This window comes from Cetorhinus maximus, chromosome 2 (assembly GCF_964194155.1).
Source record: "Cetorhinus maximus chromosome 2, sCetMax3.hap1.1, whole genome shotgun sequence".
Taxonomy (NCBI): Eukaryota; Metazoa; Chordata; class Chondrichthyes; order Lamniformes; family Cetorhinidae; genus Cetorhinus; species Cetorhinus maximus.
Genome location: NC_135880.1, coordinates 226,930,279 through 226,955,341, shown reverse-complemented (window position 1 = coordinate 226,955,341; position 25,063 = coordinate 226,930,279). Strand labels below are relative to the sequence as shown.

The following is a 25,063-nucleotide window of genomic DNA, read 5'->3' as shown; positions in this document are numbered from 1 at the left end:
TCTCCACCTATCACTGGCCCTCTATCCAGCTCTACCTGTCCCACCCCCCCTTAAACCAGCTTATATTTCACCTCTTTTCTATTTTTCCTTAGTTCTGTTGAAGAGTCATTCGGACTCGAAACGTTAACTGTGTTCCTCTCTGCAGATGCTGTCAGACCTGCTGAGTTTTTCCAGGTATTTTTGTTTTGGATTTCCAGCATCTGCAGTTTTTTGCTATTATAAAAGTAAGGATGTTGTGCTTCAGTTATGCAGGACATTGGTGAGACCACATCTCGAATACTGTGTGCAGTTTTGATCTCCTTATTTAAGGAAGGATGTAAATGTGTTGGAGGTGGTTCAGAGGAGGTTTATATCTGGAATGAGTAGGTTGTCTTATGAGGAAAGGTTGGACAGACTGGGCTTGTTTCCACTGGAGTTTAGAAGAGTGAGGAGTGATTTGATTGAAATATACAAGATCCTGAACGGCCTTGACAAGGTGGACGTAGAAAGGATGTTTCCTCTTGTGGGTGAGTCCAGAACTAGGGGGCACTGTTTTAAAATTAGGACAGAGATGAGGAGAATTTTTTTCTCCCAGAGGGTTGTGCGACTTTGGAACTCTCTGCCTCAGAAGGTGGTGGAGGCAGGGTCACTGAATATTTTTAAGGCAGAGGCAGATAGATTCTTGTTAGGCAAGGGAATCAAAGGTTATCGGGGGTAGATGGGGATGTGGAAATTGAAACACAAGAAGATCGGCCATGATCTTATTGAATGGCGGAGCAGGCTCGAGGGGCCGAATGGTCTACTCCTGTTACTATTTCTTATGTTCATATGGTTCTGATGAGAGGCTTAGTTTCAATTGTGTGTTGATTGGATGTTTTAGCTTATGATGTCAACTGAAATTATTGATTAAGTTACAGGCTGGAACCAATCTGATTAATTCATTATCTTCCATTATTTATCCACATGATGATCACAAAAATAGTGTAAATATTTCAGACAGTTACTTGTGTTTAATCATTTTTGTGTGAAGGCACACTTGATAAATTTACTACTTTGGTTATGAATAAAACCAAAGGTTGATTTTCTGGTCAATAGATATTCCTTGGTCAAAGACGTGTGCCTCTGTGGCAAAAGTACTGAAGAAGGACTTTGGTACAGTTTTAATAGGAGAGAACAGTACTGGGAATGAAAAGGTTCCGGAGATGGTTCGCTTTATGGTTCTCCTGGTTTATCTCTTTCCCCCTTTTTGAGCAGAGGTTTTGCATTGGCAGCCCCCTCTCTGGTCCTCTTTCATACTGAAATCCAAGGATGTTTGACAGATTGTTCACAGACCCTTTGTTATTTCCTCTCCAACTTCCACGTTCTAGGATGCAGCCACCAGAGCCCAGTCTCTCTTTCACTTTCAGTTTCACCAGTATTTTCAGTATTGTTTCAGTACCACTTCCCTAAACTTAGGGAACAGGTTGGCAAAACCGTTAATATAAAGTATACAGGATCCCAAAGTTTATTAATGAGGCATCAAGTACAAAAGCAAAGGTGATGATAAACCTATAAACATGGCTACGATTAGAATTCTGTCTCTAGTGTTGGGTGCCCCAACTTGAGGAGAATCTCAGTGTCATGGAGAGGGCGCAGATTCATCGTATAATGCCAGGGATGGGAGACTTAGGCGAGAGACATTGTCAATCTTTCTGTTCGAGCAGTGAAAGTTAAGAGGATCACTGGGAAGTGAACCAGTGCTAGAGGGGATACATTTCAATGAAGGGAGAAAGGGGACGTTCTCTTTCATCGGATGGGTTAAGATGTGGAATACCTGACCAGAAACAGTGGTGAAAGCAGAATTCAAAATGGCTCTTGAAAGAGAAGTGGATAAATATTTGAAAAGAAAATTTGCGTAGGGTAGGAGAAAAGGGCAGGGGAATGGGACTAAGTGAAAAGCATCTTTTCAAAATGCTGACTTAGAGACGATGGGCTAAATATTGTCCTAATGCCATGTAAAATTCTACAACTCTATGATTCACCCTAGCCTGAAACATTAGAAGATGTTTCCACTTGTGGGGAGCCAGGAAATACGGGACATAGCTCTAAGATAGGCACTAATAAAGTGAATAATGAATTCAGGAAAAACTTTATTACTCAGTGACTGGTTAGAATGTGGAACTTGCTGTCACATAGAGTTGTTGAGGTGAATAGCAGAAGTGATAGAAGGAGGCTAGATATGTATATGAGGGAAAAAAAGTAGTGGTATTGTCACTGGACTGGTAATCCAGAGACCCCAGGTAATGCTCTGGAGACCTGGGTTCAAATCCCACCATGGCAGATGGTGGAATTTAAATTTGATAAAAAAGTCAAATAATGACAATGAAGTTATTGTCGATTATCATAAAAACCCACTAACATCCCTTTAGGGAAGGAAATTTGTCACCCTTATCTGGTCTTACCCACAGCAATATGGTTGACCTTAAACAAGGGCAATTAAGGATGGCAATAAATGCTGGCCTAGCCAGTGACACCCACATCCCATGAACAAATAAAATAGACCTCTGTGAAACATAAACAGGTAATTGGACTTAATGGCTATTTCTGTGTTGTAACTGCTTTGTAATGAGGACAGAATCTAACACAGTCCATGCAGTCCCAGGCAAAAGAGCATCTTCAGCCTCCTATGCTGGATATGATTTTGGTTCTGAGTGAGGCACGACATTGTAGCAACTAGTGCATTGCTGGTCTCCTCTTCTGGGGCTGGGGAAAGAAATGGAGAATCCTATTTGCAATGATCTAAAACATGACTTTGCCTTTCAGGTTTGCGTGGGCCTATGGGAGAGCAGGGCATTCCAGGGTCACCTGGTCCAATAGGTGAGAAGGGAGTGAAAGGGAATAGCTTGATTAGCTACAACTCAGCATTTAGTGCGAAACGTTCCAAGACCCACATCTTCCCCCTGCTTGAGGAGGCAGTCCAATTCGATGTGGTTATACACAACGATCAGAGGCACTACAACCCAGTGACAGGAAAGTTCACCTGTGAGATCCCAGGTCTCTATTATTTTGTGGTTCACTCCACCGTTTACAAAACCAGCCTGCAGTTCGACATCATGAAGAACAACGTTTCCATCTCGTCCTTCTTCCAGTACTATGGCAACTGGCCAAAGCCTGTCTCACTATCAGGTGGAGCCCTCATGCGTCTGGACCCCCTGGACCAGGTGTGGGTGCAAGTGGCAGTGGGGGACTACAATGGGATTTATTCCAGTGCAAAGACAGACAGCACCTTCACCGGGTTTTTAATCTATTCTGACTGGCAAAATGCTCAATTCCTGATTTAATGTCCACTATTTTTGGTCATTGAATCATGTATGGATTGTATTTTACATCAAACTGAACTTCAAACACATGACGTTGTTAGAGATTTACTATATCATTGTGCACGTTTCCTCGGCTTTAGGGTCACCATCTATCTAGTTTTTCTAAAATGTAAACCAAACCAATGTCTGTTTATAAATGAAGCCTATTTTGGGCTCACTCATTACATTGTCTTACAATGTGTTGGCTCTGAGATTACATTGGGCAGTGCCAAAACCTGTTGCAGTATCAAGATGAAAAAGAGCTGGAGATCTCTTGCATTATACCTCTGTCCTTTTCAGTTGCCAAAGGAGAGGTGGTCAAGGTGGAGGGCAGGCAGGGTCAGGGAAGCTGTCTGAATGAGGCACGAAAGGGCTCTCATGGGCCAAATGAGAGTTGCAAGTGTGGAGAGAAAGATGATCTGGCTCCAAAACTTAGGACAAAGCAATTTGGAATATAGCATCAGAAAGTGAAAGTGGAATTTGATAAAGTGGAATCGTGGTGATTCCTGCAGCCAATGAGTGTGTTACCATAAACCAGTGAATCTGCAAAGCCACAGTCCCCCAAACCGGGGAACCTGTAAAGTCACAGTCCCATCGTTATGACCGATGCAGTTGGTAATGCAGAGTTATTTAAAAATCCCAGAGGGAAACTTCAAACAATTGTCATAGCCTATAATTTTAAGTGTTATGTTTGAGATGCAACTCTAAATTCAGGGATCACACCACCAGTTCTCGAGGTTTTACATTAAACTAAATGAAACATTTTATTAATTTACACAAGTTAAACACATACACATGTCTACAAATTACTACTATCATAACTTTTAACAAATTCCCAAATTAATCTCCATTAAGGCAACAGCAACCCATAGACTTAACCAAACACCAGACAAAACATTTTCACCTTACAAATTCAAAATGAGGTTCTTTTCACTTGGGTTCCTGTGAAGCCAGTTGGAAGTTTACAGCTGTCTTTTGATCTCACACCCTGCTCTGCACACCCAAAATGGTTGTCTTGTTATCCCTACCACTGCCCATTGAATGTTAATTCTCATTGTATCAACAACCTCTGAACTAAACCTCTCTAACAATAAAACCCCTTTCATAGTACCAATTTTATTAGTAATATAAACATATTTCTTGGTAGCTGCTAGATAGGTGACTGTTTTCACCCTAAGTCTTGAATGTTCCATTCAAAAAATGTAAATGCACGCTATCTCTCTTACATATCAAAACTAGTACACATCAAAGCACCCAGACTAGCTGTCTTTAATCCAATTAAGACACAGCCACAGCCAAAACCTCTGTTTTAAAAGAAAAATATTTGCCAAAATATTATATACATTAATAGCTTCATGACATCCCCCTCCTTATCAAAAAATGAACCGTCATAATTGTAAAAGACGGCTTCATTTTAATAACCCATCTCACAGTATCTCCTATACTCAATACACTATTACATTACCAGATTTATGTATTAACATAACAATATATATACACATGTCCTTGAAATCACTCCAGTTCAGCGTCCAGATTTTTTTTTAAATGTCCTATTTTCCTTTAAGCTTCAAGCTTTTGATAGTGCATCTGCCAACAGATTTTCTCTTCCAGAAATATGTATAATATGTAGATTAATGGTTGTAATAATAGACTCCATCTGAAAAGCCTTGCACTTTTGTCATGAAATTTGTCCAAAAACTTCAAAAGATTATGGTCTGTATAAACGATTGTTTCTGATGAATTGTTTGCAACATAAATTTCAAATGCTAACACCAAACTCAAAGTCTCTTTTTCGATTATTGAATATCTTCTCTGTTGTACATTCAGCTTCTGTGAAAAATACCCTATCGGTTTTTCAATTCCAGTGTCAGCTTCTTGTAACAGTACAGCCCCAATGCCTATATCACTTACATCAACGGCAAACTTGAATTGCTTGGCATAATTGGGTACTGCCAACACTGGTGTCGTAGTCAATACAGTTTTCAAACTATCGAATGACTTCTGACACTCCTGTGTCCATTGAAACGTCTTGTTCTATTTTAATAGTTCAGTCAGTGGAGCAACCACTCGGCTAAAATTTAGTACAAATTTCCGGTAAAACCCACTCGTGCCCAGAAATCTCAAAAACTTTTCGTTTTGTTGTAGGCACTGGGAAATCCACGATAGCCTTGACTTTCGCATCTGTCGGAGCCTCCTTACCATGTCCAATGGTATGGCCTAGATACGTAACTTGCACTTTTGCAAATTCACTTTTAGCCAAGTTCATCACCAAATTAGCTTCTTGTAGTCGAGTAAATAATTCTTCCAGATGCTCCTCCCACGTCTGACTGAAAACAATTATGTCATCAATATAAACAGCACAATTGCTTAGACCTGCAATTACTTTGTCAGTCTTTGAAATGTCACAGGTGCATTCTTCATACCAAATGGTATGACTTTAAACTGATATAGTCCACTTGGCATTACAAAAGCTGATATCTCCTTTGCTCTCTCCGACAACAGTAACTGCCAATACCCTTTTAGCAAGTCAATCTTGGAGATAAATTCCGATTGTCCCACTTTCTCAATGCAATCTTCCAACCGTGGTATGAATCTGCTTCTGTCACCACATTCACCTTTCGATAATCCACACACAGTCTTTGTGTTCTATCCGGTTTCGGTACCAGTACAATAGGCGAACTCCAGTTACTGCAACTAGACTCAATGATATCATTTTGAAGCATGAAATCAATTTCTTTTTATACATGTGATAACTTTGCCGGATTTAATCTATCAGGTTGTTGCCCTATTGAAGATGATATCCCTATACGTACATCTTGTAAAGCTAAATGTGTCTTTCCCAACTTATTTCCACAAATAGGTTTGTGTGACTGCAATAGCTTTTCCAAATCACTTTGACACTTGCTTGGAAGGTAACTCAATATTTCATTTAAATTTTCAAGCACCCCCTCATTATCCAATTTGATTAGAGGAAGATCAATTTCAGAGCCCTGCACCTCTTCCTCTTTCTCATCATCCACCATCACTAATACCTCTTTTTGTTCCTCTTCTCTGTCAAAGTATTTTTTAAGCATATTTTCATGATACACCCTCTGCTTCTTTCTTCTATCTGGAGTATTTATTAAATAATTTACTTCACTCAATTTCTTTTTAATCCTGTAAGGCCCACTAAATCTTGATTTAATGAATCCCCTATTACTGGTAATAAAACTAGTACTTTCTCTCCAGAAACAAAACTGTGAATTTTAGCCTTCTTATTTGCTTTCACTTTCATCACTTGCTGTGAGATTTTAAATGTTCCCTAGCCAGTTCACATGCTTTGTTTCATCTTTCCCTGACATTAATCCAGGAGAGTAGTTTCTGAATTTTGACCCATCAATTTCTCATGAATCAATTTCAGTGGTCCCCTTACCTCATACCCATAAACTAGTTCAAAAAGGCTAAAATCAGTCAATGCATTAGGAGCATCTCTAATAGCAAATAACAAAAATGGAATTCCTGTATCCCAATCCTGTGCATAATCAAAACAATTTGCCCTTATCATAGTTTTTAAAGTTTGATGCCATCTTTCCAAAGCTCCTTGTGACTCCAGATGATAAGCTGTTGACTTAAACTGTTTTATCCCCAAACTGTTCATTACTTCCTTAAACAGCTGTGACATGAAATCTGACCCCTGATCTGATTGTATTTCTTTAGGTAAATCATATATTGTAAAAACTTTAATTAACTCCTCCACAATCTTCTTAGTTGTAATATTTCTTAAAGGTCTCGCTTCAGGAAACCTGGTAGACACATCTATTATTGTCAGTAAGTACTGATTTCCACTTTTAGTCTTAGTGAGGGGCCCTACAAAATCAAGCATGACCCTGGTAAAAGGTTCTTCAAATTCTGGTATGAGGAGGGCGCTGGCTTAATCACTGCTTGTGGTTTCCCTGTTATTTGACATATATGACAGGTTCTACAGAATTTGACTACATCCCTATGCAATCCTGGCCAAAAAAAAACCTCTGTATTTTTTCCTGTGTTTTCCAGATTCCTCAGAATCTCATTTCCATACCCTAATGGGATAACAATTTGATGCTCCAGCTTTCATTTGCTGAGACATGATCCAACCACTATTTTCTCATTAAAATATTCCCTCAAAGATAATAACATACTGGAATACATTTTGCTTCAGTTTCTGAATAAGCTAAACTGTTTTAATTGCAATTCATGTTTCTGTAACTCCATTAACCTCTCTGAGTTAAACACTTCAACTGAATTGTCCTGAATTCCTTCCTCCTGAACAATGTTATCAAACACAGTGCCAGCTAATTGGATTTCGACACCTTCTTCTTGCCTTTGAACTGCCTGCTCATTTTATTTTGTTCATCCCTATAGGCCTTTGATCTCATTATAACATAATCAGGAAACAATCCAGAATGTTCCTTCTGTACCACTTCTGTTGAAAACACTTCTACAGGCTGCTCAACTACCATAGGCATCACCCACATTTGTGATCTAACTATATCATAACCTAGGATAGATTGAACCCCTGCAATGGGCAATTTTGCCACCACTCCAACTATAACTTCACCTGTCCTCAATTTGCTCTTTACAGATACCTTCCACAATGGAATAGATTTAGCATCTCCATGAACCCCACTTGTTGTTAACTTCACCTGCAACACTCCCTCTGAATAACAAATATCACTATCCCACAACATTAAAGATTGACTAGCCACTGTGTCTCTTAAAATTTTAACATCTTTACCTGCTCCACCCTGTACAAATGGAAAGACATCCCCTCCGCATACAAAGTCTTTAAACATTTCTGCAACCTGCTCCCCAGAATTCTCTTGAGTAAACTGTGAACACATTCCCATTTCTTTACCTTTCACTGATTCTCCCTGGCCTGAATTTTTCAGGCAGCGGACTGGCTTGGTGGGAGCAGGCAGGGGTGGTCGCGGTGCCGATCGCCACCCGCGATTGGCTCCGTGCCACCATTTAAGGCCTGCCCAGAGGAATACACGAGCGGTAGCGCTCAGCACTACCTGTGCGGGCGGGTGGAGGAGGGAGAGTCAGGGCCAGTCTGTTTCACTCATGCGCACAAAAGAGCGCTTCAATCTCCTTGAGGCAGGGAGCTGCTTCAGGGAGATTGAATTGATATCGAGAAAATTAAAGATATGGTTCAAAAATTTATTTAAACATGTCCCCTCATGTGACTGTGTCACATGAGCTGTGACATGTTTTTATATGTAGGAATTTTATTTATTTATTTAATAAAAGCTTTAGGAAACCTAATCCCGTTTGTGGATGAGGCTTCCTAAAAAATGTGAAGGCTGCTTGGCCTTTTTGCCTGCCCGCCAGCCTTAAGGTTGGATGGGCAGCATTAACAATTACATTAATTACTTTCTTAATAGCCTTAATAGGCCGTTTACATATCAGCAGGCGTGCAGCCGACTCCGGTGTGCGCCTGCCAAACAGAGTATCGTGGGACTGCGCGATGACATCGGGACGCACGCCCGACATCATCGCGCGTCATTTTACGCGTCAGCATGTCGGGCCCACCCCGCACACCAACTGAAAAATCCTGCCCTCTGTTTCACCTGTACACAAACCATTGGTTTCTCCTGTGCCGGAACCTCAGAACCCACAGCACTTTTACTTCCAGAGCTTTTCTGTACCCTGACAGTTCCAACAGATTTTTCCTGCAATCTCCAACACACTGACTTCGTGTGCCCCACTTTATTACAATGAAAACACCTCAATTCTCGAATGTCACTTCTACCTTCAGCACCTTCCTTTTTATTCTGAGTAAAACCTTCCTGGGAACTTCCAGCTACTCCTCTTTTCTGACTACCTGCCTTCCTTTCACCTTTCCACTTTTTATCCTTTTCCAATTTGAAAGGGTGATGAAAGAAAGGTCTAGCTTTATGAACTAACTCAATCATCAGCTATCTCTGCTGCTTGTCTTACAGAATCAACCCTCTGTTTCTCCACATGAGTTCTCACTACTGAAGGGATTGAATCTTTAAATTCTCCCAAAAGAATTACTTCCCTAAGACCTGCATAAACTGTTTCTATTTTTAACGCCCATATCCACTGGTCAAAATTACTTTGTTTTACCCTTTCAAACTCAGTATAAGTTTGCCCCGGCTGTTTTCTCATATTCCTAAATTTCTGCCTGAATGCTTCAGGAACCAACTCATATGCACTCAAAATAGCTTTTTTCACAATATCATAATCCACTGACATTTCTCCTGAAAGCAAACCATATGCTTCATGTACCCTACCTAACAACTTAGACTGCAATAATAATGTTCAGTTTTCTTCTGGCCATTTCATCTGTTTAGCTAGCTTCTCAAATGAATAAAGAATGCTTCAATATCTTTTTCCTCAAACTTTGGAAGAGCTTGTACAAATTTAAACATCTCCCCACTGGGTTCTACTGTAGAGATAAATCCTTCCTCACCCATCTGACATCTCTTTTCTAACTGCCAACATTTTCAGTTGGAATTCTCTCTCTCTCTCTCTTTCTCTTTCCTCCTTCTCCATCTTTGCAATTTCTAATTTCCTTGCTTGTTCAAATTAAAGCTTCTTCATTTACAACTGAAGTCTCACACTCTCCAGCTGTGACTCACTAGTGCCAGGTTTCACTTCCAACTGTAGATGCTGTGATATACTTTTAACTATATCTGATTTCCTAGCCCTCCCAGGTAACCCCAATTGTAACTTATCCACCAACTCTGTTAACTTACTTTTGATTATTTTTTCCAACCCAGGGTTATCTCTTCTACTCCCAGACAAGTCTTAGCAATTGCCAAAGCCTCTTGCAGTCTCACCTCTTCTAAAATACCTCACTAACGCCTGAATTCAAAGTGCCTCTCGTACTCGTAACTTAAAGATTCACCAATTCCTAACCAATTGAGAAATTAGAAATATAATTTATCCCGGCAAGAGCTCCCAGTTGTTATGACCGATGCAGTTGATAAAGCTGAGCTATTTAAAAATCCCAGAGGGATACTTTAAACAACTGTCATAACCTATAATTTTAAGTGTTATGTTTGAGATCCGACTCTAAATTCAGGAATCAGACCACCAGTTCTCGAGGTTTGACATTAAACTAAATGAAACATTTTATTAATTTATAATTAATTTATAGGTTAAAATATATATACACATGTCTATAAATTACTGCTATCATAACTTTTAACAAATTCCCAAACTAATCTCCATTAAGGCAACAGCAACCCATAGACTTAACCAAACACCAGACAAAACATTTTCACCTTATGAATTCCAAATAAGGTTCTTTTCACTTTGGTTTCTGTGGAGTCAGTTGGAAGTTTACAGCTGTCTTTTGATCTCACATTGTCTCTGCTCTGCACACCCAAAATGGTTGTCTTGTTATTCCTGCCACTGCCCATTGAATGTTAATTCTCATTGTATCAACAACTTCTGAACTAAACCTCTCAAACAATAAAACCCCTTTCATAGTACCAATTTTATTAGTAATATAAACATTGCTTGGTAGCTGCTAGATAGGTGTCTGTTTTCACTCTACTTCTTAAATGCTCTATTCAAAAAATGCAAATGCACACTATCTTTCTTACATATCAAAACTAGTACACATCAAAGCACCCAGACGAGCTGGCTTTAATCCAATTAGGACACACCCACAGACTCAATGTCTATTTTAAAAGAAAAATATTTTCCAAAATATTATATACATTAATAGCTTCATGACATCCCTCAAAGCGGGGAACCTGTAAAGTCACAGTCCCACAAACCTGCAACTCCTCAAACTTGCAAAACTGCAGACTTTGCACCCACAAACTGTCAAATTCTCAAACACAGAAGTTTAAAAGTTCACGAACCCTCAGTGCAGTAAATCTGCAATTCTTCACAAAATCAAGCGTTGTTATTCCAAACTGATCCTTCCTTGATCTCATTCCAACAACCCAACTTCCCTTTATAATTCCAGTGCTGGCTGCTATTATAAATATTTTTTACTTCATCCATGGGATGTGGGCTTCTCTGGCTGGGCCAGCATTTATTGCCTATCCTTCATTGCCCTTGAGAAGGTGTTGGTGAGCTGCCTTCTTGAGCCGCTGGAGTCCATGTGGTGTAGGTACACCCACAGTGCTGTAGGGAAGGAGTTCCAGGATTTTGACCCAGCAACAGTGAAGGAACAGCCGATATATTTCCAAGTCAGGATGGTGGGTGACTTGGAGGGGAACTTCCAGGTGGCGGCGTTCCCATCTATCTGCTACCCTTGTCCTTTTAGATGATAGTGATTGTGGGTTTGGAATGTGCTGTCTAAGGAACCTTGGTGAGTTCCTGCAGTGCATCTTGCAGATAGTACACACTGCTGCTACTGTGCGTCGGTGGTGGAGGGAGTGAATGTTTGTGGATGGGATGCCAATCAAGCGGGCTGCTTTGTCCTGGATGGTGTCGATCTTCTTGAGTGTTGTGGGAGCTGCACTCATCCAGGCAAGTGGGGATTATTCCATCACGCTCCTGATTTCTGCCTTGTAGATGGTGGACAGGCTCTGGGGAGTCAGGAGGTGAGTCATTCGCTGCAGGATTCCTAACCTGTGACCTGCTCTTGTAGCCACAGTATTTATATGGCTAGTCCAGTTCAGTTTCAGGTCAATGATAACCCCCAGGATGTTGATAGCGGGGGATTCAGTGATCGTAATACCATTGAACATCAAGAGCTGATGATTCGATTCTCTCTTGTTGGAGATGGTCATTGCCTGACACTTGTGTGGCATGAATGTTACTTGCCACTTGTCAGCACAAGCCTGGATATTGTCCAGGTCTTGCTGTATTTTGACATGGGCTGCTTCAGTATCTGAGGAGTCACGAATGGTGCTGAACATTGTGCAATCATCAGCGAAAATCCCCACTTCTGACCTTATGAAGGTCATTGATGAAGCAGCTGAAGATGGTTAGGCCAAGGACACTACCCTGAGGAACTCCTGCAGTGATGTCCTGGAGCTGAGATGATTGACCTCCAACAACCACAACCATCTTCCTTTGTGCTCGGTATGACTCCAACCAGTGGTGAGTTTTCCCCCTGATTCCCATTGACTCCAGTTTTGCTAGGGCTCCTTGATGCCACACTCGGTCAAATGCTGCCTTGATGTCAAGGGCAGTCACTCTCACCTCACCTCGGGAGTTCAGCTCTTTTGTCCATGTTTGAACCAAGGCTGTAATGAGGTCAGGAGCTGAGTGGCCCTGGCGGAACCCAAACTGGGCATCAGGGAGCAGGTTATTGCTAAGCAAGTGCCGCTTGATAGCACTGTTGATGACCCCTTCCATTACTTTACTGATGATGGAGAGTAGACTGATGGGGCAGTAATTGGCCGGGTTGGATTTGTCTTGCTTTTTGTGTACAGGACATACCTGGGCAATTTTCCACATAGCTGGGTAGATGCCGGTGTTGTAGTTGTACTGGAACAGTTTGGCTAGGGGTGCGGCAAGTTCTGGAGCACAAGTCTTCAGTACTATTGCCGGAATATTGTCAGGGCCCATAGCCTTTGCAGTATCCAGTGCCTTCAGCCGTTTCTTGATATCACGTGGAGTGAATCGAATTGGCTGAAGACTGGCATCTGTGATGCTGGGGACCTCCGGAGGAGGCTGAGATGAATCATCCACTTGGCACTTATGGCTGAAGATTGTTGCAAATGCTTCAGCCTTATCTTTTGCACTGATGTGCTGGGCTCCTCCATCATTGAGGATGGGGATATTTGTGGAGCCTCCTACTCCAGTGAGTAGTTTAATTGTCCACCACCATTCACGACTGGATGTGGCAGGTCTACAGAGCTTAGATCTGATCCATTGGCTGTGGGATGACTTAGCTCTGTCTGTCACTGCTGCTTATGCTGTTTGGAATGCAAGTAGTCCTGTGTTATAGCTTCACCAGGTTGACACCTCATTTTTGGGTATGCCTGGTGCTGCTCCTGGCATGTCCTCCTGCACTCTTCATTGAACCAGGGTTGATCCCCTGGCTTGATGGTAATGGTAGAGTGGGGGATATGCCGGGCCATGAGGTTACAGATTGTGTACGAGTACAATTCTGCTGCTGCTGATGGCCCACAGCGCCTCATGGATGCCCAGTCTTGAGTTGCTGGATCTGTTGGAAATCTATCCCAGTTAGCACGGTGGTAGTGCCACACAACACGATGTGGAGGCGGGACTTCGTCTCCACGCTGACTGTGCGGTGGTCACTCCTACCGTCATGGACAGATGCATCTGCAGTCCCCCACCCAGAGTACATTCTGTGCCCTTGCCACTCTCAATGCTTCCTCCAAGTGGTGTTCAACATGGAGGAGCACTGATTCATCAGCTGAGGGTGGGCGGTACGTGGTAATCAGCAGGAGGTTTCCTTGCCCATGTTTGACCTGATGCCATAAGACTTCATGGGGTCCGGAGTCGATGTTAAGGACTCCCAGGCAACTCCCTCCTGACTGTATACCACTGTGCCGCCACCTCTGCTGGGCCTGTCCTGCTGGTGGGACAGGACATACCCAGGGATGGTGGTGGTGGTGTCTGGGACATTATCTGTAAGGTATGATTCCGTGAGGATGACTATGTCAGGCTGTTGCTTGACTAGTCTGTGAGACAGCTCTCCCAATTTTGGCACAAGCCCCCAGATGTTAGTAAGGAGGACTTTGCAGGGTCGACAGGGCTGAGATTGCCGTTGTCATTGCCAGTCCCTAGGTCGATGCCGTGTGGTCTGTCTGGTTTAATTCCTTTTTTGAGACTTTTGTAGTGGCTTGACATAATTGAGTGCCTGGCTAGGCCATTTCAGAGGGCAGTTAAGAGCCAACCACATTGTTGTGGGTCTGGAGTCACCTGTAGGCCAGACCAGGTAAGGAGCAGATTTCCTTCCCTGAAGGACATTAGTGAACCAGGTGGGTTTTTACAACAATCGACAACGGTTTCATGGTTCCAGATTTTTATTGAATTCAAATCCCACCATCAGCTGAGCATTACCCTGGGTCTCTGGATTACTAGTCCAGCAACAATACCACTACGCCACCGCCTTAGGTTGTAATATATTATGATAAATATATTTTTAAATATAAACGTTCCTCAGGTGCTCTTCCCTCCCTTTCAAATCTACTTTCATTACCTCCCTCCTCAATAAACCCATGTTCAATCACTCTTTTTGCAATGATTGTATCCAATCTCCTTTTGCTTATTTCCAATCCTTAAATGTATTGTTGTCTCTCATGAGCACCTTTCCCACAGCTTCATGTCTGAAGTACATCAATCAGGATTCGAACCCTGTCACAGCATTGAAATGAAAGTTACAAACTGTATCCTGTGTGACTATGACCATGATGCACTATGATTCCTCATCCACCTCTACATCCTTTGACATGATTGGCTCGACTGAGACTGCAGCACCTGGGTCCACTCTTACCTATTCGATTGTAGCCAAAGCATCTCTAATGTTGGCTTCTCTTCCCTCCCAACACCCTGACCCCTCAAGACCATAAGACCATAAGACATAGGAGCAGAAATTAGGCCCTTTGGCCCATCGAGTCTGGCCCTCAGCAGCTTCCTTGGCCACCCCTTCTTCCTTATTTACTCCAGCCTCTTGTCGAAATCAACCAAGGACATGAAGCGAGGCTCCAAACTCGAGAACACCCAGCTGTACCTCACAACCAGCTGGAATTTTCTGGCCCTGTTGGTGTTGAGTGTCATGATGGGTTGGGTTGGGGTGGGGGCAGGGGGGGTGGGGGGATAATATGGCGAGAAGGCCAAAAATTGGTTTCACGCCATCATGAAACCAGTTTGCGATTGTCTACTCCACTCATCAATGGTGAGCTGTATTTCCCACTGCCTCACATCGGGAACCTAATTTCAATAATTTAGCATTTCATATTAAGCCCTACTCACCGGCATCATCCCCCCCACTGGACCGTTCGGGCAGGAATCAGGCCGACGTGTTTCACAACTGTACATTAGTGATGTGAACCTGGGGAACTGCACTTCACTCAGGGCTTTGAGGTTTCTTTGCCTACGTTGCTTCAGTCAGCCCTCATGGTCATCAGCACCAGGCAGCACCACATCACTGGTAAGTGGGCCTCACGGGCATCTCTCTACCTACCAGACCAGCCTTAAGGTGGGGGTGGCTTTTCACCGACTGTACGGCTAGGGCTTGTTTGGGGAAGGGGGAGAAGTGTCCTCAGGCAGGGGAAGAGGCTGTAGGTGAGGGCTGTATCCCAGAGTGTGTATGTGGGGGGCACATGTTGATCTGTACAAGTGGCCTCAAGAGGGTGAGGGCTGAGGAGGCAGTCTCCAGAGGAGATGAGGCCAGATGGAGATGTGGGGGTGTGTGTGAGAATGGGTGGTGATGTCCCTTGAGCTGCCAGTGAGTGAGATGCCAGTGAATATGTGATGGGCTTGTGAGTGTGAGAGTTTCAAGTGATGAGATGGTTGCCTTACCCTGGTGGCATGGATGAGATCATTCATCCTCTATCTGCCCTGGATGGCCGACCTCTTGTGTGCAGCATTGGCACTGACCACCTCTGCCACTGCCTCCCAAGCGGCAGTGGTGAGACCGATTGGCCTCCTACAGTCAGGGCAGGATAGACAACATCACTGCGGCCTCTACACTCTCCAGAAGGCGTCTCAAGGATGTGTCACTGAATTGGGGGTGGGGGGGCTTCACTCTGCTTGGCTTTTGGGGCCATGTCTTTACCAGTGTCCTCCTGGGCTGTGAGCATTGAGATGTGTGCGCGCAGCTGCAGTTTAAATGTGGCGGCCAGCGTGCGGAAGCGACGAGGTGATGGGCAGATCGGAGGCTGACAGCGAGGAGATGTGCCTCCTGTGGCCACACGCTTAATGAAGCGGGAAAAGCCCAATACAGTACAAAAAGCCACCATTGCAGCCGGCAGGTAAAATGACTTTAAGCTGTCCACCACTGCACTTTGTGCAAATCTGGGACAATTCCACCCACCATCTCCACTGCCTCTAGTTTAATATCCAGTCCTGGATGAGTCACAGTTTCCCCAATTAAACATTAGGAAGACCAAAGCCGTGGTCTTCAGCCTCTGCCACAAACTCCTCTCCCCAGCCGCTGGACCAGACTGTTTGCAACTTTGGGTTTCTATTGGACCCTGAGCTGAGTTTTGACCTCGTAGCAGCTATTTTCTCCTTTGTAATGTAGCTTGATACTGCCGCCTGCTGCTTAAACTATCTTTGTCAACTCCACTCTCGACTATTCCAATTCTCTCCTGGTTGAAACTCCTTTCTCATAAACTTCAGCTGACCCGAAACGCTGCTGTCTGGTCCTGAGCTGGACCATGTCTCATTCACTCGCTATCCCAGTGGTACCAGTCCAGCAACACCTCAAATTTAAAATTCTCATCCTCGTGATCGGAACACTTCATGAGCTTGTTCCACTGTATCTCTGTAACCTCCTCCTGCACCGCTAGAAAGCTGGACAAGCATGAAACCTGCTTCAATGTCGCCAAGCCAAGTTGCTCAGAAAGCTACTCCTAAAGCACCTCATTTTGCCAATATTCTCTAATAATAATGGAGAATAGCAAGAGTCTGGCAGTTACACTGAGCAGCACATAGCAGGAATAAAAACAAAAATAGCTGGAAAAGCTCAGCAGGTCTGACAGTATCTGTGGAGAGGATGACAGAGTTAACGTTTCGAGTCCGTATGACTCTTCATCAGAACATAGCAGAAATACCTCATTTAAATCTACTTGGTCCACTCTTAACTTAAGGGTTGGATCCTGTGCAGCCTGACAGTATGTCAGTAAGGTGCCCTTTCCAATGCCGTATGCTCAATACACTAGGGGAAGTTGTAACAAGAGAACTGCAGACTCCTTTCAGATCCAATACGGATATTCCACTGGCTGTGAGTGGGCACTAAATCCTGTGATCATTGAGAGAGGACAGCAATGGGCTCTGCTGCGATTCCCCCTGCTGCTGAATAGTAATCAAGCCCCACAATGACTGGGGGTTTACTGGAGGGTGGTCCACGGAACTGAATCCCAACAACAATCAGCATTTCCGGAAGAACCTTTAAAATAATGAATTAAATAAGGTTTCTTTTATGCAAGACCACTGCACAGTTATACCGTGGAGTTAATTATTTTGATTATAGTTTCAGGACAGTAGCTGCACCATCACTAACTGCCCGAGGATGGTGCTGTGGGTCTGTCTGACGCGCTGTCAGCAAATGGCTGCTTTTGCAGCAATTATTATCTTTCTTTCTCCAAAGCTGTTCGTAAACAGTGTTAGAGTCAGAAATCACTTTGCTTCAAGAAGAATCTTAAAATTTGATTTTATGTTTAAAATCGCATCTTCAGAATCTCCTCTAAAGGACATGTCACGGAAGAAAGTGCTTCATCCATTCAGTTTGTAGAGATGCCTCCATTATATTTTTGGAAACATTGCTTTGCATTGAGGACAAAACTAGAAAGTTCTGCCCCGTTGCTCCCTCTCTGATGAACTCTCTGAACTGTGTCCAATTCCTCTGAATGGTGCACTTTCCCACACAACTTGACATCTTCTGTTGCTTTGTCAGGGGAAGGAGGAAACAGGAAATATTTTTGGCCAATCTCAAACATCCAAGGCCGACTGTTAATGCTTTTCCCCTGCACGGCCTTTGACTCGATTTCCGGCTCTCTCTCCGAGGATAAGTGAGTGGTTTTGGCCATCAGTGGTCACCAAGTCCTCTGCATAGAGTCTGACACCTATTTAGAATTGCCAGACCATGGGTAGGATTTTCGGTTCGTCAGGTGGACGCGGTGGTCGGGCCCGGGAGCAGCCGGGAAATAGTCCACCACCCGCCATCGGCACTGACCGCGATTCCACGCTGGCCGGCCAATTACAGCCAGTGTGAAAGGCGCACTGAGGGGTGGGGGTGGGGGAGCGGCACTGACAGGGGCGGGGGTGGGGGCGGGGGTGGGGGGGGGGGTGGGGGAGCGGCACTGACAGGGGCGGGGGTGGGGGGGGGGTGGGGGTGCGGCACTGACAGGGGCGGGGGTGGGGGCGGGGCGGGGGCGGGGGCGGGGTGGGGGCGGGGGCGGGGGCGGGGATGGGGGCGGGGGTGGGGGCGGGGGTGGGGGTGGGGCTGGGGGCGGGGTGGGGGCGGGGGCGGGGGTGGGGGTGGGGGCGGGGGCGGGGGTGGTGTTGGGGGCGGGGGTGGGAGTGGGGGTGGGGGTGCGGCACTGACAGGGGTGGGGATGGGGGTGCGGCACTGACAGGGGAAGAGACGGGCATCTTAATTGCAGCAGGCGGGCGCACTGCCCACTCCCGTGTGTGCCCACCGAGCGGAGTATCGGGATGATGCGCAATGACCTCAGGATGCTCGCCCCACATCATCACATATGATTTTAGGCTCGATCAGGTCGGGCACCTGCCCGCGGGAGGGAGAATCCTGCCCCTTGTTTATAACTCAACTCAAAAATCAACTCTTTGTTCCGCTCACGTTAGCTCAATAACTGCTTCACCCAGGCTGTCCCAGTGCAAAAATATCCAACATTGGTCTAAATTCATGCTTCAAAACCAGCAAAAAACACAACGTTAATTCCCAAACCTTTCATGTGTCTCCCTGCACCGGTGGGAGGTTCCTGATCGCTCCTGTAATGCACGGGGGGCAGGTTGTTGGTAACTGGTAGACACGACAGTCAGGCAGGCAACTCTCAGGATGCAATTCAAAACTAACCACATCAGAGAGGCTTCGGGTTTTGACATAGGAGTAGCGTTTATTGAATTCCTGTGAGGTAAGTTACCAGGGAAAAGCATTAAAGAGGACGGTATAGTTTAAAGAGGCAATTAGCAGCAATTTTGTAGCAAGAAGGGATTGAAAGATATTGGGTGGGGAGTAGATTTATTAATAAGGGATGCACGTTCAGCCTAAAAATTCCTAATCGAGGAGAACTCTGTCAAAATATGCAACTGTCTGCCAAGAGAACTCACTTTAACCCCTCATATGGAGGTCCAGAGCTCCTTGGGGTGTTCAGTATTTACTGAATGGAAAGAATGTAGACTATTTAAAGCAAGTGTTTAGAACTGAGCTCCACCACTGAGGTTATATTGTAATCTGACCTTCATCTCTGACTCTTCATTCCCTGGAAAATAAGTTTTCTATTCAGCTTCCCACTGAATCACCCAGGAATTTGGTTCCTGGAATCTTTCACATGGGAATTAAACTCTCAGACAAGTTCCCAATCCCTGCTCAACACAGCTCAGTCTGTGCTAGCCCTCACCCTGTGAGTGCTGGTGCTTCTCAGGTGTGCCCGCTCCCTCTTACATTAACGTGGGCATTTGCGAGAAGACTTTTAAAGATGAGGAGATGGTGCAGTGAATTCTGGGGGAGGGGGATAGCAGGATAGGAGTGAGGTAGCTGAAGGAAGCCTCCAATAGTGGGTTTTGGACAAGGAGTTTGAACAAAGGGGCTGGGGGATCAGAGGCAAGGCAGGATGCAGAGGAATTGAGGAGATAACAGGGTTAGGGTGCAGCAAGTCTTTGGAGGGAATCACAGGTGAGGGCAATGATTTTTAACCCAGGATAGTGACCTAGTGTAGGTCTGTGCTGGCAGAGTTGATAGGAGAGCTGGAAATGTGCACAGCATAATGATATGTGTGACAGAGTTTTGAACAAGGTGGGAATAGAGATAAATTAGTATTCTATGATAGCCATTACAAAGACATGGTTGCAAAGTGATCATTGCTGGGACCTGAATTTTCAGGGCTTTTTGACATTTCGGAAGGAAAGGAAGAAAGGAAGAGCTGGGGTAACTCATTAAAGGATGAGACCTGTATAGTAGTGAGAAATGATCTTGGTTCAGAGGATCAAGATGTAGAATCAGTTTGAGTGGAGATAAGAAATAGCAAAAGAAAGAAGTCACTGGTGGGAATAGTTTATAGGCCCCCTGGAAGTAACTACTCAGTAGGACAGAGTATAAATCAAGAAATAATATGGGCTTGTAAGAAAAGAACTGCAATAATTGTGGGAAATGTTAATCTTCATATAGATTGGATGAATCAAATTGGCAAAGGTAGCCTGGAGGATGAGTTCATAGAGTCTATTCAGGATAGTTTATTAGGACAATATACATTCTGGAACCAAACAGGGAACAAACTATTTTAGACCTGGTAATGTGTAATGAGGCAGTGTTAATTAATGATCTCATAGTAAAGGATCTTCTTGGTAAGAGTGATCATAACATGATTGTTCAGTTTGAGAGTGAGAAATGTGGGTCTGAAACTAGTCTTAAATGAAGGCAATTACAAAGGTATGATGACACGGTCTGGGAAAATAGGTTAAAAGGTAGGATATTCGAAAAACAGTGACAGACCTTAAAGAAGATATTTCATAACCCTCAACGAAGATCTATTCCATTGAGGAAGAAAGATCCTTTGAGAAAGGTCCACCATCCATGGCTAACTAAGGAAGCTAAGGATGAAACTGAAAGAAAAAACATACAATTCTGCAAAGATTAGCGGTCGGCCAGAGGGTTGGAAATACTTTAAAACAACTAAAGAACAATAGAGAGTGGAATAGGAATATGAGAGAAAAATAGCAAGAAATATGGAAACAGACAGTAAAAACTTCTTTAAGTATATAGAAAGAAAAAGAGTAGCTAAAGCAAGCATTGGTCCATTAGGGGGTGACACTGGGGAATTGTTAATGGGAAACAAGGAAATTAATAAGTATTTATTTGTCTTCACAGTATAATGTGGGAAAATGTGGGGTTGTCCACTTTGGCAGGAAGAATAGAGAAGCAGAATATTATTCAAATGGAGGGAGACTGCAGAATGTTACAGTACAGAAGGATCTGAGTGTCCTTGTCCATGAATCACAAAATGTTAATATGCAGGTAATTGGGATGACAAATGGAATGTTGGCCTTTATTGCAAAGGGGATGGAGTATGAAGTAGAGAAGTCTTGCTACCACTGTACAGGGCATTGGTGAGGCCACACCTGGGGTACTGAGTATAGTTCTGGTTTCTTTACTTAAGAAGTGATATACTTGCATTGGAAGCAGTTCAGAGAAAATTCACTGGGCTGATTCCTGGGATGAAGGGCTTATCCTATGAGGAAAGCTTGATCAGGTTGGGCCTATACTCATTGGAGTTCAGAAGAATGACAGGTGATCTTATTGAAATAAAAGATTCTGAGGAGACTTCACAGGGCAGATGCTGAGAGGATGTTTCTTCCCGTAGGGGAATCTAAAACCAAGGGGAAGAGTTTAAAAATAAGGGGTTTCCCATTTAAGATGGAGATGAGGAGGAATTTTTTCTCTGAGGGTTGTTAGCCTTTGGAATTCTTTTCCACAGAGAGCAATGGAGGCTGGGGCATTGAATATATTCAAGGCCAAGTTAGATAAATTTTTGATCGAGAAGAGAGTCAAGGGTTATGGGCAATTACAGAGGGAAGTGGAGTTGAGATCAGCCATGACCTTATTGAGTGGTGGAGCAGGCTTGATGGGTCGAATGGCCTCCTCCTGTTCCTAATTCTCATGATTGAAGGACTGAAGCAGTGACAGGAAGGAGGGAAGTGCTAGAGATACAGAGCTGACAGCAGCAGTCTACGGCCAAGAGAGCTTTCCCTGTGCCTCGTGATGCTGTTGCTCAGAGATAAGGAAGAAATGAGGTGAAGGGTTGATCCTTAGTGCACCCCAGATTGGCTGAATGGTGAAAGTGCGGAGACGCCATTGTTAGAGCTGCACTGGCTGTATTCAGATGGGCGAAAATGTTAAGAAATTAATCGGTTTATTTTTTGTGTGTTTAGTTATTTTTTTGAGGCCACTAAAGCTGACACTTAACCACCTGATAGGGGGCACTAGAGTAACATGTCTGGGTGTCCGCCCTGTGACTCATTCCTCCATCTGGCTCTCATTTCCCATCCCTGGTCATTTAGCTGCTTGCACCTGATCTCAGTTTCCCAATCTGTGCCCAGCTTCTGCTCCTTGTCCTTGGACTCTGTTCCTTGTCCTCTGCCAAGTTTCTGCCAGGTGCTCAGTCTCTCCTGTGTCGACTCTGTTCTATGCCCTCCACCCTCTGCCACTGCCCTCTGCCCTGCGCCCAGCCACTGCCCTGTGCCACTGCCCTCTGCCCTGTGCCACTGCCCTCTGCCCTCTGCCCAGCCTCTGCCCTCTGTCTGGTTTCCACTTGCTGTCAATGTCAAGGCTGTGGCTGGAAACCTGTCATGGAAGGAGTCATGAGTGAAAAGAAAGAAAGACTTGCATTCATATAGCACCTTTCGTAAACTCAGGACATCCCAAAATGTTTTCCAGCCCTTTTTGAAGTGTTGTCAATGTTATAATGTAGGGGGCACAGCACATTGCTGTTTCTGTGCTGCGTTTGGATGTCACCCTGGCATGAACAAAATTTTTCAAAAATAAACTTAGTGAAGATGACAGAAATCCCTCAAACTAATGAGTGTTGCCCTCTGATGATGTAAACTATGAAGCCTCTGTCACCAAATCTGACAGTCCTTTGGTTCTCTCCTCTGAGTCTCCTTACAGTTTCTGCATTTACACAATCTTCTTTGAGTAACGCCAGTAAAGTGAATACACGATAAGGCCCCGGTTCTGTGCTGTCAGTGGTGATTTGCCCAAGTGCTTTCACTTACCTCAGTTTCCGTCCATTTGTGCCAATTACCAGCTTTGCAACCCATTAATGTCCATTAGTGAACAGACAGCGATGCACAACGGAAGCAGGACACACGATGCACTTACCCCCTCTATTTATCTCTGACAGCTTGTTTATAAACATAGCTATGGCTGCTCCTGATATCCCCTTAAAATAATAGTGTTCCCAGCCTCAGACCAATTTGGGTTTGAACAATCCTTTCCAGTAACCCCAGTGTCTAAGTCATGCCTGTTCTCCACGGTATCTATCACTTCATTCCCACTGCCTCTTAATGGTCCATTCACGTCAAAATACACAGTGACACGGATATTGAAACTTTGGCTGTGGATGAATGATGTAAAGAAGATCTCAGAGGGCCCATTTACATGGAAATAGCTTCATTCTATTTCCACTCTTTGCTCTCTGCAATTGACAGAATAATCGACTGTGGAGGCATCACAGCACAAGCCCAATACTCTTCCTCAAATAACATTGGAGAAAGCTGGGAAAATTCTGCATCAAACCATCCACCCTTTGTAAACTTGAGCCCATCCAAATCTCTCCTGCCTGTATCCTAACTCACACCAAATCCCGTTTACCCATCATCCCTGACCTACATTGGTTCCTGGTATGGCAACACGTTTAAAATTCTTGTCCTTGCATCCAAATCATTCCATGGCTTCACTCTCCGTATATTTGTAACATCCTCCAACTCCACAACCCTTGAAGAACTCTGTGTTCCCCCAATTCTAGCCCCTTGTGCATTCGCCACTTACTTTGCCCATCAGTCTGGGCCCTGACCTTTGAATTCCCTCACCAAGCCTTCATGCTTCTCTCTCCTCCTTTAAGACTCTCCTTAAAACGTATATTTTTGACCAAGATTTGGCCACCTGCACCGATATCTGACTTGACAACTTGTTTGATAATGTTCCTGTGATGGACGTTGTACAATGTTAAAGGTGCTGTGTAAATGCAAGTTGTTGTTACAATTTATGCTCAAAGCTGTGGGGATCTTGAGTAAAATGCGGAAGGCGATATGATAGGGAAGTATTTCTTGGAAAAGTTGCCAATTTGGGAGAAATGTTAGAGTGGGTAGATCAGGAATTGAGATTCAGACATAGGAACATAAGAGCAGGAGTAGGCCATTCAGCCCATCAAGCCTGCTCTGCCGTTCAATATGATCATGACTGATCATCCATTTCAATTCCTTTTTCCCACACTATCCTCAAATCCCTTTATATCATTGATAGATTTCTAAATACCAATCTCTGCTTTAAACATACTCAGTGATTGAGTTTCCACTGTGCTCTGGGGTAGAGAATTCCAAAGATTCACAATCCTCTGAGTAAAATATTTTCTTCATCTCGGTCCTAAGTGGCTTCCCTCTTATTTTGAAATTGTGTCCCCTGGTTCTAGATTCCCCAACCAGGGGAAATATCTTACCTGCATCTACCCTGTCCATTCCTTTAAGTATTTTGTGGGTTTCAATGAGATCACCTCTCATTCTTCAAAACTCGAGAGAATCCAGGCCCAGTTTCCCCAATCTCTCTCCATAAGACAGTCCTGCCATCCCGGGAACAAGTCTGGTGAACCTTTGTTGCATTCCATCTCTGGCAATAATATCCTTTCTGAGGTAAGGGGACCAAAACTGCACACAGTACTCCAGGTGCGGTCTAACCAAGCTTCTATACAACTGAAGCAAGACTTCACTACCCCTGTACTCAAATCCTCTTGCGATAAAGGCTAACACCCCATTAGCCTTCCTAATTGCCTGCTGCATGTTAACTTTCGGTGACTCATGGACAAGGACACCCAGGTCCCTTTGTACATCTACACTTTCTAATCTCTTGCCATTTAGGAAATATTATGCACATCGGTTCCTTCTACCAAAGTGGATAACCTCACATTTTTCCACATTATATTCCATCTGCCGTGTTCTTGCCCACTCACTAAGTCTGTCCAAATCCTCCTGTAGCTGCTTTACATCTTCCTCACAACACACATTCCCACCTAGCTTTGTACCATCTGTGAATTTGGAAATATTACATTTGGTCCCCACATCCAAATCATTGATATATTGTGAACAACTGGGGCCCAAGTACTGATCCCCTGGTACCCCACTTGTCACAGCCAACACGAGAATGA

General features: G+C 44.0%; 1 protein-coding gene and 1 long non-coding RNA gene across 5 annotated transcripts in view; one reads left to right on the top strand and one right to left on the bottom strand.

Annotated features, from left to right (window-relative positions):
- Positions 1–4,986, top strand: part of c1qtnf5 (C1q and TNF related 5) — a 179,145-nt gene extending 174,159 nt beyond the window's left edge. For all 4 annotated transcript variants that reach the window (XM_078533355.1, XM_078533348.1, XM_078533374.1 and 1 more), the window contains one exon: positions 2,782–4,986. In XM_078533355.1, coding sequence (XP_078389481.1) covers positions 2,782–3,299 — 518 coding nt within the window. In that variant the 3' untranslated portion in view covers positions 3,300–4,986. The remainder of the gene's footprint in view (positions 1–2,781) is intronic.
- LOC144671623 (uncharacterized) overlaps positions 1–25,063 on the bottom strand; it is a 1,108,978-nt gene that overhangs the window by 825,272 nt on the left and 258,643 nt on the right. The window lies entirely within an intron of this gene.